The sequence below is a fragment of the Delphinus delphis genome, chromosome 11 (assembly GCF_949987515.2).
Source record: "Delphinus delphis chromosome 11, mDelDel1.2, whole genome shotgun sequence".
NCBI classification, from domain to species: domain Eukaryota; kingdom Metazoa; phylum Chordata; class Mammalia; order Artiodactyla; family Delphinidae; genus Delphinus; species Delphinus delphis.
In genome coordinates this window covers 92583146-92596326 of record NC_082693.1, presented here as the reverse complement: position 1 = coordinate 92596326, position 13181 = coordinate 92583146, and the positions used below count along the sequence as shown (strand labels likewise).

At 40.9% G+C, this 13181-nt stretch overlaps 1 protein-coding gene across 1 annotated transcript in view; it reads left to right on the top strand.

Annotated features, from left to right (window-relative positions):
* The window catches only part of DMC1 (DNA meiotic recombinase 1), a 39602-nt gene extending 34355 nt beyond the window's left edge, over nt 1-5247 (top strand). The window contains exon 14 of the mRNA XM_060023955.1: nt 5066-5247. Coding sequence (XP_059879938.1) covers nt 5066-5135 — 70 coding nt within the window. The 3' untranslated portion in view covers nt 5136-5247. The remainder of the gene's footprint in view (nt 1-5065) is intronic.
* The last annotated feature ends 7934 nt before the right edge of the window (nt 5248-13181 follow it).

Here is a 13181-nt window from a genome sequence, read left to right as displayed (position 1 = left end):
CATCTCCCTCACTACAGGGACTGAGTCTGGTTCACTAATGTCCCCAGCACCTAGCATGGTCCTTGGCACATAGTAAGAGCTCAATAACTATTTGTTGAATTAATAAATGAATGAATTCCATCTACATGTTCAATCATTTGTATATTTAATCAAGTCCTCCAAACTTTTAGGAACAAATAACCTCTGCAGTTTTTACAGTCCTAAGAGAACACTAGGGTTCTGCAGTCTCAACAAAGGATAATTAAAATTATCGTAGAAGTTAGTCATGTCAACTTTTCATAAATCTGAATAAAAATAGCAAAACTAGATCAGAACTTAAAATGTGAAAACTTAATTTGCTGTGCATCTTGTACTGCCTTCTTTCTGGTCTCTAAAGATTTCTCACAAAGAATTCTCCTTGACTTTAGAAAAAATTTTTGGTAGAGAAGATCATGATGCTATAAATGATAGCTAACACTTACTGAGTGGCTACTATGTGCTAGGCCTGTGCCAAGTGCTTTATTTATTTACTTTTTCATTGTTTTTAAGGACAACCTTAAGAGATAGAGATTATTATCCCCATTTACACATGAGGAAACCAAGGCCCCAAGTAGTTAGGTAACCACTGCCCCTCTACAGTCTATTTTAAACACAGAAGCCAGAATGATCCTTTGTAACACCAAGTCAGAGCATATCTATCCTCTCTTTAAAACACTCCTATGGGGCTTCCCTGGTGGCGCAGTGGTTGAGAGTCCGCGTGCAGATGCAGGGAACACGGGTTCGTGCCCCGGTCCGGGAAGATCCCACATGCCGCAGAGCGGCTAGGCCCGTGAGCCATGGCCGCTGAGCCTGCGTGTCCGGAGCCTGTGCTCCGCAACGGGAGAGGCCATAACAGTGAGAGGCCCGCGTACCGCAAAACAAAACAAAACAAAACAAAACACTCCTATGACTCCCCATCTTAACTCAGAATAAAAGCCCATGTCTCTACACTGGTTTACAGAGCACTACATGAATGGCCCCATTCTTATTCCTCCTGTTTTCCCCCTTGCTCACCATGCTTCAACTTCAGTGGGCACCTTGATATGCCAGAAACATGCCAGTCACACTCCTCCCTTAGGGCCTCGCCTCTGTGATTATTGCTCTCCCTGCCTGGAATAAGCTTCCCCCACATAGCCCTCTCTCTGGCTCTCTCCCTCAGCTCCTTCAAGTCTTTGATCAAATGTTACCTTCTCAACAAAATGCCTATCTTGATCTCCCTATTTAAAATTGCAGCTAGCCTTGTCCCAGTTTCCATACTTCCAATCTCCCTTATCCAGCTCTATTTTTTTCTTTCCCTATAACACTTATTTTCTAACATATCACATATTTATTTATTTATTATGTCCATTATTTATTGTCTGTCTGTCCTTCCCCAAAATATAAGTTCCACAAGGCCAGAGATCTTTGTCTATTTTTTTCACATACGGATCTCAAGTGCCTACAACAGGGATATAGGAAGTGCTCAGTAAATTTTTTTTCTTTTTTCTTTTTTTTCAATTTTTGGCTGCGTTGGGTCTTTGTTGCTGCACGCGGGCTTTCTCTAGTTGCAGCAAGCAGGGGCTACTCTTCGTCGCGATGTGCATTGCAACGGCTTCATTGCGGTGGCTTCTCTTGTTGCAGAGCATGGGTTCTAGGCACACAAGCTTCAGTAGTTGCAGCACGTGGGCTCAGTATTTGTGGCACGCAGGTCCTAGAGTGCACGGGCTTCAGTAGTTGTGGCGTGCGGGCTCTAGAACACAGGCTCAGTAGTTGGGGCGCACAGGCTTAGTTGCTCCTTGGCATGTGGGATCTTCCTGGACCAGGGTTCAAACACTCCCCTGCATTGGCAGGCAGAGTCTTAACCACTGCGCCACCAGGGAAGTCCCAGTAAATATTTTCTTAATGAGTAGGTGAATGGACTTGCCCCACATCACAAAACCAATAAGTAATGGAACCAGGATTAGAATCTATACTGTCTGAATCTAGGGTCTACACTTTTAACCACTACACTATTTCTTAGTTTATTAAGGATTATCTATTCAGGGTAGTAATAGCTAGTCTGCTATAGCTACTCCCATGGCTTCAACTACTACCTTATACAGATGTAAGAGAAAGACATTTCTTGTTAAAACAGAATTCCCCAAGAATTGAGCAGAAAAGGGTTCTCATAATTCCCAGGAATACAGGAGTGACTACAAAAGGGAACCTAGCCTTTTTCCTTGAATAGCCTATAGTTACTGCTTCTGTAAGTAACTATAACTGGCCCTCAAGTGTATATTTTCTCTCTTTAAAACTTTGAGTGAATAAAAACCCCATTTATTTTATTCTACTTAGCATACCTGAGATCAGTGAACATTAAAACTCTACTGAATTCAAAGGAAAATCAAATTTTAAACAATTACAAAAAATGAAAAGGCATACAAATGGTCAAGTTTCTAAAGTCATTGTTTTTTATTCTGTTTCAAAACCAAAACAAACAAACAAGCAAAAATCCCTGGTTCAACTTAGCAGATACTTTGCTTGGCTTCCCTCTTTCTCAACTCCTTGTCTTCCTGCCATTTTTAAGTGACTGACTATTTTCCATCAAAGTCAAAAAGTTATTTTCTAATTCCACTCACGCCTTCTTATTCTTCAACTCCAACTTCAGTCTAGCAAGACCTACTTTATCTATAGCTCATGTTCTATCCTCCAGGGAGATTCCTCTGCTCTTTCTTAAGGGAAGTAACCTTACCCATGGTGTGCTCAAAGTATACTAGCTAATCTGCACCCTCCAAACAAAACAAAACAACCAAACAAACAAAATGAAAAAACAAAAACCAATTTTGCTTGACAATATAGCCTACTGATTAAGATCATGAGCTTTGGAATCAAATACCTTAGTCTCTAATCCTGGCATCTTCAATTCCCAGCACTGTGACCTTGATCAAATTACTTCTCTGAACCTCAGTCTTCTCATCTATAAAATGTGGATAATAATACATACCCAACAGAGTAATCGTAAAGTTTAAATGAAATAATAAAAGGGAGACTGACACATAATAGTAAATACTTAATAAATGGAAGCTATTAATATTACCGTACAGTCACCATAACCTGAATATAATAACAGCACAAAGTAGCAGTAGGCTCTTTCTCTCATGGTCAGTAATTTTCAAATTCCTATTTTTAGTCTAACATTTTATTCAAGTGTTAGATATTCATTTCCAACTACTTGCAGACCTCCTCTACATCAATGCCCCACAGGTATCTCAAGCTCAACATATCTAAACCTAACTTCTTATTCTTCCTCTCTTTCTTATACACAAAACAAGCTTCTCTATTCCTACCCTTTTGTTTGTGCTAGAAATGGAATACCCCCATTTCTGTCTCAAAGGCTTCTGTGAAGTCCTCTACTATCTATGAAATCTTTCCTGATCAACCTAGCCTGCATAACTTCTTTCCTTAGAGTTCTATAACATATACTGACTTTATGGAACTTAGCTTACTTTGCATATTTGTTATGTCATAGCTCACCTTTTAGGCTTCTTGAGAGTAAAGACTCTGTCTCATTTTTGTAAATTCTGTGGGGTCTAGTACATGCTAAAGTATGATTTTCAAAGAGTTAAAAACATCACTTTCTGCAAATAAGCATAAAATGGACGTGTCAAAGATTTTATTCAACTCCTTAATTAATGAGGAAACCACTGATTCAAAGGATAATTTGAGGAACAGAGATTTATGTAGTTGGTCAAAGCAATGCTGAAATAAATTTGCTAATAGATACAAAACTGGTTAATATCCTACCAGGCAATAAATTGTAAAATTTGAAGCTGTCTTTTCTACTGGAGAGAAATCAATTGTTTCTCTACACAATGAAATTCATTTCCATTGCTGTAGACTGGCATCATAAGAATAATCTGCATTGTTATCAGTTTTCTACAAATTAATCTCTACTCCTATAGAGCTGTAGAATAAATTAAAAGGTAAAATTTAAAAGAGCATGAAATCATGACTCGTACAAGTATAAAATGTCAAAGATTTTATTTAACTCATTACCTCATGCAGGAACCAATAAGATTTTATAACCAGATCAAAGGAAAAATCAAATTACCACACATATGTAGTCAAACAAGTAATGCTGAAATGAATCACAAATTGATAAAAAATGGGTCAATATCCATAAGACAATAATCAATTGCATTCCTCCTCACACAATTTACATTTCTATGAACCAGGATAATTTGTATGACTCTTAGTTTTCTACAGCTCATGGAGTTGTAAAACAGCTCAAAGACAATGAAAGCCACGGAGTCCTCATAGATTTGGATAACCTCGAAGGATGTGTTAGGCAACCTATTTTTTCGCTGAAGGTACTCAGTTATCTTTTAGTTCATTTCAAAGTCTTTCATGGTTTTTGCCTACATTAGTCTAGTCAATGGAAATGTGCACACCCATTTAAAAATTTTTATTGAGGTATTTGATTTACAATACCTGTGTCCCTTGCATCGGCAGGCAGATTCTTAACCACTGCGCCACTAGGGAAGTCCTATTTGTAGACTTTTTAATGATGGCCATTCTGACCAGTGTGAGTTAATACCTCATTGTAGTTTTGATTTGCATTTCTCTAATAATTAGCAATGATGAGCATCTTTTCATGTGCATATTGGCCATCTGTATGTCTTCTTTGAAGAAATGTCTATTTAGGTCTTCTGCCCATTTTTCGATTGGGTTGTTTTTTTGTTATTGAGTTGTATGAGGTACATACCCATTTAGAATCAGATAAGCCTCCAAGGGTCTGCTACATAATACCTGACAGTGCACTGTAAGAACACACAGTTATCCCTTTTTGCCTATTTCCAAGTGTGGGGTAGTTTTTCTTGATGTTTAGAACCTTACATATAGAAGTTGTTCAATAAATGTTTGTGATGGTTGATAATACTTGTAGGAAAATTCTGTAGTCCACATTTAGCTGTACCAACTCACATGTCTCTGGAGACTCAGACTAATAGGAATGTGATGCTGTGACATGAATATAGTATTTATAGAAATAGAGCTTTTTATAAATTTCTGTTCCTTTGTATTCTGTTAGCCCTGAGATGCCTGAAAATGAAGCCACCTTCGCAATAACTGCTGGAGGAATTGGGGATGCCAAGGAGTAGGTGGCGAATTGATGCAAATTGCTTCTTAGTGCTTATTAGGAGCTGAAGAAATGGAAAAGCAGTCTCAAATTTCAGATCTTAAAGAGTCTGTTTTTTTTCATGTGTTATTAAAGGAAAGTCAGCAAAAGAGAATTAAATCATATTTATCTTAAAGGTCTCTGATTTACAATAACTACACACTGTATGTCGGTTCAGGAATATAAATATGTACATGAATGAATAAACCTTTTGAAAAATAGTTGGGGAAGGGGTACCTCACTTTAGCTTCCCAAAGTGAGCCACTAAGCAGATGGCAAGTCTAAGAGCTCAGAAATGTCTCCTCCTCCTAACAGCTGCCCCCCAAACACTTACAGAAGTGAATACACTTCCAAATGAGGGAGACATTTAAGGGAAGAATGTTTACAGGACACACAAAAGAGCTTTTTTATTTATGATATCAAACTATATATTCATATTTATAGCAACAGAAAAGAAACATTAAATTAAGCTAAATTTTAAATCATTTGACTTTTCGACAAGCTGAAATTACCTTTTAAAAAGGTATTTTTGGGGCTTCCCTGGTGGCGCAGTGGTTGGGAGTCCGCCTGCTAATGCAGGGGACGCAAGTTCGTGCCCGAGTCTGGGAGAATCCCTGCATGCCGCGGAGCGGCTGGGCCCGTGAGCCATGGTCGCTGAGCCTGCGCGTCCGGAGCCTGTGCTCCGCGACGGGAGAGGCCACGGCAGTGAGAGGCCCGCGTACCGCAAAAAAAAAAAATTTTTTTAATTAAAAAATAAAATAAAAATATACTTCTGATACATACATATTTTACTGGGAAGATAAAAGGGAAGGTAATTAGGAACTTTATAATTTTGGGTGGTCAAGATAGCATGCCTTTTTGGGCCTCTCACTGCCGTGGCCTCTCCCTTTGCGGAGCACAGGCTCCGGACGCGCAGGCTCAGCGGCCATGGCTCACGGGCCCAGCCGCTCTGCGGCATGTGGGATCCTCCCGGACCAGGGCACAAACCCGCGTCCCCTGCATCGGCAGGCGGACTCTCAACCACTGCGCCACCAGGGAAGCCCAGCATGATTTTTATATTTTAAGTTTTGGGTAGAGAATTCAGACTCTTCTTTAAAATATTAAAATTAATTTAAATGTAAAATTTCTGGATACTAATTTTATAAATGTATAAAAATATTGGTTTCTCTAATTAAAGGAAAATAAAATCTAGTTTTCAAAATGTATGTATGATAAAAATATTTATTAATTAAAACACTAATAATATAGTGACAATCTTTATAGGTCTCAGAAAGATTTAATATCTTATGTTGCATCCACTTGTATGAGAATTCAAGTATTAAAAGTACCATTTGTTACAAAAGGTATTTGACTATCCTTAAGTCATTTACTCACCAATTGTATACTGAATGCTAAGTGCTAAAGAATCTACAAAAGAAGTATGGTTCCTGCCCTCAAAGAATGTGTATACTAGTTAAGAGAAAAGACCAATATTTACGAAAGGATGAGAGGACAAATGATTATAATTAATTTGGATTGTGTGATTCCAAAAATCAGAGAGGAAAGGTTAAGCTGTAGGACAGCATGTGCAAGTATAGAAGCTGGAATTTGGAAACAAAGAGACCAACCTGGCAAGCAGAAATTGTTCACAGTGTGGAGTTCTGGGAAATAAGAGCTTTTTAATTTTATAATTTTTAAAGCTCAGAAGCTGCTCCTCTGAATAAGCAGACGTTAAAGTCACTATGGAGCAGATTTTCTGTATTCTGCAAAGTCAGTTAAATGCCTTTTCTTAGTATGCAAATATAAATGCACACTTTTTCCTGGGGAAGGGAAGGTTTTGCTACTTGATAAAAACAGCATCTACTAGAGATTCCCTGGTATGCCAAGTCCTGGAGAAGGAATGGACTAATTTGTATAGAGCCCAGAGCTGTTTGATAGGAAAGGAAATAAAACTCCCAAGATTTGAATTTCAGAAAAATTTTCTAGGTTAAGCTGAGTACCCCCCTGACAAGGAGAATTTACCCATTGGTGTAGAGTTGGAAACCAGGGCTCAACACAGGGCCTACAGTTCTGTGGGGGAGGCTGGTTTCAATATGGCACGTGGCTAGGACTGGAAACCTCTCTGGATCCAGCCACTCTGATATGTCCTGCTTTGGAGAACAGTAGCTGAGCATGTGAATGTGAACTAAAAAGCTGTAAACTTGGGGCTCAACTTTGGGACAGCATAGTAGATTGTGCAGTGCCCACTGAACTTTTCTAGGTCACGGTTCAATTTGCCACCAATGATCAAAGCATCAGGTCTTTCCAGTCCTCCCTCTCCATCTGACTGTACAAATAGCTTTGGCTTATTCCAAGCGGGAGAGAGAGACTCAAAAAAGAGATGTTATTGGTCAGGACTCTTTTAGTCACAAGCCACAGAAACTCAAACTAGCAAATGCAAGACATGAATTCATTGGCTCAAGAGAGTTTGAAAAGTCCAGAAGTAAAGCTGACTTTAGCCACAGCTGGAGCCAAGATCTCAAAGAGAATCATCAGGACTTTTCTCTCTGTCTCCATCTCCTGCTCGGCTCATTTCCATGCTGCTATTGTTCTTTGACACGCTTTCCCCACATAGTAAATAGCCAAGGTGCTGCTTGTATCCCAGCAAGTTAGAAAACACACTAGAAAAAGCATGCCTTTTTCTTCCACAGATTATTCATTCTGTGGAAATAAGCAAAAACCACCAAATGAGAACAGAGGCTATTTACTCAGAGTTTGCTACAGCAAGAGTCAGTGACCTTCATTTGCTTTTGGCAGAGACTCAAAGGCAGGCAAAGGAATGGGAAAGCTTTATAGAGAAAAATAGGAAAGGCCTCAGGTATGCTCTGATTGGAGGTTGTTGGCATGGGAAGTTGGAGGATTAATTTGATAGAGATGCAGAAAATTGATAAAGGAAATCATACTGGCACCAGGGAGATAATTTAGGAACGGTTATGATAAATCAGTTGTGAAGTGATAAAGAATGTGACTAGCGGGACTTCTCTCGTGGCACAGTGGTTAAGAATCCACCTGACAAGGCAGGGGACACGGGTTCGAGCCCTGGTCCGGGAAGATCCCACATGCTGCGGAGCAACTAAGCCCACGCGCCACAACTACTGAGCCTGCGCTCTAGAGCCTGCAAGCCACAACTACTAAAGCCCGCGTGCCTAGAGTCCATGCTCCGCAACAAGAGAAGTCACCGCAATGAGAAGCCCGCACTCCTTAACGAAGAGCAGCCCCCGCTGGCCGCAACTAGAGAAAGCCGGCGCACAGCAAAAACACCCAGTGCAGCCAAAAATAAAATAAATAACTAAATAAACTTAAAAAAAAAAAAAGAATGGGACTGGGGTGATAGCAATGAAATGGACAGTTCAAAAAGGTATTTAAGATTTGGTGTGAGATTGAATATAAAAAGAGGAAGAGAAGGCAGAGTCACAGGTGACTTGACAAAGCTCTTTAACCTATGAGAGGAGATTATGTTTGTATCGTGAACACGAATGAAGAAGTGTAGAATAAAGATTAGGTATTTTACCTGGGAAGGTTAGCTTGTATTAGTTTGCTAGGGCTGCCATAATAAAGCACCACAAACTAGATGGCTTAAACAACAGAAATTATTGTCTCACAGTTCTGGAGGCCAGAAGTCCAAGATCAAGGTTGGTTCCTTCTGAGGGCTATGAGGAAGAATCTGTTCCATGCCCCTCCCCTAGCTTCTGGTGGTTTCCTGGTAATCTTCAGCATTCTCTGGCTTGTAGAAGAATCACCCTGATCTCTACCTTCATATTCACATGGTTTTCTCCCTGTGCGCATGCCTTTGTGTCCAAATTTCCCCTTTTTATAAGGATACCAGTCATATTGGATTATAGGCCCACCCTACTCCAGTAAGACCTCAGCCTAACTAACTACATCTACAATGACCCTATTTCTAAGTAAGGTCACATTCTGATTAACTGGGAGTTAGAACTTCAACATATAAATTTTAAGGGGGACACAATTAAATAACAGTAAGAATCAGGTACAGTTAAGAGTCAGACACCAGAATGCACAAGATACCACTTGAACTCAATACCTGCTACAATCACAAACATGGAAGTCAAGATCTGGGGAAACCCAGTATCTATTCAGAAAATGAAGAGATTGAAATAGATGATCTCTTCCATCCTTTCTAACTTTCCTGTTCAATCATTCCTTAAAGAACAAAGAACAGGGGCTTCCCTGATGGCACAGTGGATAAGACTCCACACTCCCAATGCAGGGGGCCCGGGTTCAATCCTTGCTCAGGGAACTAGATCCCACTTGCATGCCACAACTAAGAGTCCAAATGCCACAACTAAGGAGCCCTGGAGCCGTAACTAAGGAGCCCACCTGCCACAACTAAGGAGCCTGCCTACCACAACTAAGACCCAACTAAGACCCAGTGCAGCCAAATAAATAAATAAATAATTTTTTTTTTAAAAAAAAGAAAAGAACAGAGAACAAACAAGGACAGAAAGCCAGGAGATCAGAATAGGGTGGTCAAGCCAAAAATAGGGAATACAATAGACTAGACTCAGAGAAGGGATATCTTTCATGGAGAGGAGAGGGATTGGGACCTTAGACACCAAGTTACAGCCAGTCAAGTCTCCTTCACCTGACTCAGGGTTGTTGGATGTTTATCATTTTTTTTGGTTGCACAATTTCCATTTATCCATCATAATAACACCCTGGTTTTCTTTTAAAGAGTCACCTCTCCCCAGTTCATGTAGTCTATCCTGAGACACTGGATACTGAGCGACAGTCACAAGGATGAGAGCATGGGTTAGAGGCCACTAATACATGCAAGGACAGCAAGGGCTGTAGGGCCAGCAGCAGTGGCATTGACCTGAACAAGCTGTTCCTGCTGTTAGACTGCAGGTTTCTGACTCCTAAACTGCAGAGTTGCTTAGACTCCTGTCCATTCCTATGGTGGTTCTCCAGCCTCCTGCCAATTCAATGACTCCTAATGTCCTTCTGATAAATTTCTCTTTGCTTCAGTAGCCAGAGTTGGATTCTATTACTTGCAATCTAGAACTCCACCCAAGGTGACACCCAAATGCTGCTTCAGGGGACCAGAAAAAAGGAAGCCAGGAAGGGCTTACTTAACAGTCAGGTGGATGATTCCTTATTATTCGTATACTTTTCTATACCAGTCTTCAATATTTTATTTATTTTTTTATGTTTGTTTGTTTATTTATTTTTGGCCGCACTGGGTCTCTGCTGCTGCATGTGTACTTTCTCTACTTGCAGCGAGTGGGGGCTACTCTTCATTGCGGTGTGCAGCCTTCTCATTGTGGTGTCTTCTCGTTGCAGAGCATGGGCTATAGGGGCGCGGGCTTTAGTAGTTGTGGCGTGCGGGCTCAGTAGTTGTGGCTCACGGGCTCTAGAGCGCAGGCTCAGTAGTAGTTGTGGCGCACGGGCTTAGTTGCTCCTCTGCATGTGGGATTTTCCCAGACCAGGGCTCAAACCCATGTCCTCTGCATTGGCAGGAGGATTCTTAAGCACTGCGCCACCAGGGAAGTCCCTACCAGTCTTCAATATTTTAAAAGGAAAGTTGTTTAAGAGACTATTAGTCAGAATTTTTCTTGGCTGAACCCAAAATAATAGTGTCTTAAAATCGAGGTTTGTTTTTTCCTCATAGACAAGAAATCTGAAGCCAGGCAGTCCAGAGCTATTATAGTGGCTCTACTTTGTCATCAGGACTCCAGGCTTCTGTCTTTCTGCTTCCATCCTGCTCTTGGCTTCCATTCTCAAGGTCAGCTCATGGCCTAAGATGTTACTGGAACTATGGTCAGAGAAATCAAGTTGGGCGAATGAAGGTGAAAGGCAGAAGGGCAGAACAAAGTTCTTTCCAGCTGAGTCAGCTCCTATGAAGGCCCCCCCACCCAACACACACACACACACAAACACTTCTGCTTACAACTTATTGGCCTGAACTCAGTCATATGGCCATATCTATATAGAGAAAAGTAGTGAAATACTGTCTTTTGTTCTAGGCAGTGATATGCCCAGCTGAAATTCGTAGTTCTGTAATTAATGAGGAAAGGGAGATTGGCTGTTGGGTAAGCAACTAGCAGTTTCTACCACAAAATCTTCTTTTACTTTCTCAGCAATGACAAATTTCTTGAATGTCTATCACAGTAAGTCCCCTACATGTGAACCTTCAAAGATGCGAACGTGCATTCATATATCTAATCACGTTAGTTAGTTCATGTGTCTGGTGTACGTTGTCACATACGTGCATCCTCTACAAGTGGCTGTGCTTTTGTGTACTTTGTATAGAGTACAATAGTACAGTATCTTTATTCAAGCCCAGGATGTCTGGAAGCAGGTGTAAAAGCAGCGGTGACGTAGCTGGTGCTGCTAAGAAGCGCCAGGAACTGGAGGCCCAGAGAAAGGATGAAGAGAGACAAGAGGAAGAAGAAGTAACTGCAGAACCAAAGAGATTCATGATGCAGGAAACAGCAAGGGGATTTTATTTGAGGAGGTTCTGTTAGTTTTTGAGGCACAGGATCTGAACATAGAATGGTACATGAAGGTTGCAGCAGTTGTTCAGAATACGATCCAGTGCTACCATGTCATCTATGATGAGAAAAAAAGAGCTACTACCCAGACATCACTGGATCATTTTTTCAAGAGGGTAGAAAGAACTGAATCCAACAAAGAACCAGAACCTGCGCCATCAACGTCAGGCGTGAGTGAAATGGCAGCTTGCCCTCCATCTCCTATTGCTGACGATCCCTCAGCTCTACCATCTTTCACCTCCTCTCCCTCCTCCAGTCAGTAACTCTTCTTGCCTGTTCACTTGACGCCAGCCCCTGTATGCCAGCTGTCGTACTGTACTACTGTACTTTTCAAGGTACTGTACTATAAGATTAAAACTTTTCTTTATTTTTTGTGTTTGTTTGTTTTTAATGTATTATTTGTGTGAAAAGTATTATAAACCTATTACAGTGCAGTACTATATAGCTGATTGTGTTAGTTGGGTACCTAAGCTAACTTTGTTGGACTTATGAACAAGTTGGACCTATGAACACCCTCTCAGAACTGAACTCATTCGTATGTAGGGGACTTACTGTATATACTATGCAGAGCATTTCAGGAGTTTTGTACTTGTACCAGCAAAGTTGGTTGAGGAGTATATCAGTTAGAATGCCCTCAGCTGCAAGTAACAGAAAACCCAACTCAAAGCAACCTAAACAATGAGGAAATATGCCATCTCATATAATAAAAAGTCCAGGGACTTCCCTTGTGGTCCAGTGGTTAAGAATCAACCTTCCAATGCAGGGGATGTGAGTTCTATCCCTGGTAGGGGAACTAAGATCCCATATGCCACAGGGCAACTAAGCCTGTGCACTCTAGAGCCGGCACGCTACAACTAGAGAGAAGCCCGCGTGCCGTAACAGAGAGCCCACGCACCACAGTGAATGATTCCACATACCGCAACTAAGACCCAATGTGGCCAAAGTAAATAAATAAACAAAATTTTTTTAATTAAAAAAATAAAGTCCGTAAGTCAACCAACTCCTTAGTTAATTCAGCAACTCTATAATATTATCAAGGGCCTGGGTTCTTTCTTTTCTCTCCACTTTCCCATCATCGTTGTGCTGGTTTGGGTCTCTAAAAGCTCCCCTTATGGTCAAAAGATGACTATAGCAGTTCTACTTTCACATCCTAACTTGATCACATCTAAAAGAAAGACAAGGCATTCTTTTAGGAGCAAGGAAACGGCTCACTCATACAGCTGCATTCAGTTCATTGGTTGACTGGAGGGTCTAAGATGGCCTCGCCCATATACCTAGGGTCTTGGTGGGGATAGTTGAAAAGGTGAGACTTCTCTCTGTCATCATTCAGCAGTCTAGCCTGAGCTTCTTTACATGGCAGCTGGGTTCCAATAGGGCAAGTGCTTATCAAGCCTCTACTTGTATTATGCTTGTTAGTGTCTCACTGGCCAAAGCAAGTCACACAAGAAAGCCCAGAGTCTTTGTGGGATGGGACTACACCGGAGCTTGAATACCAG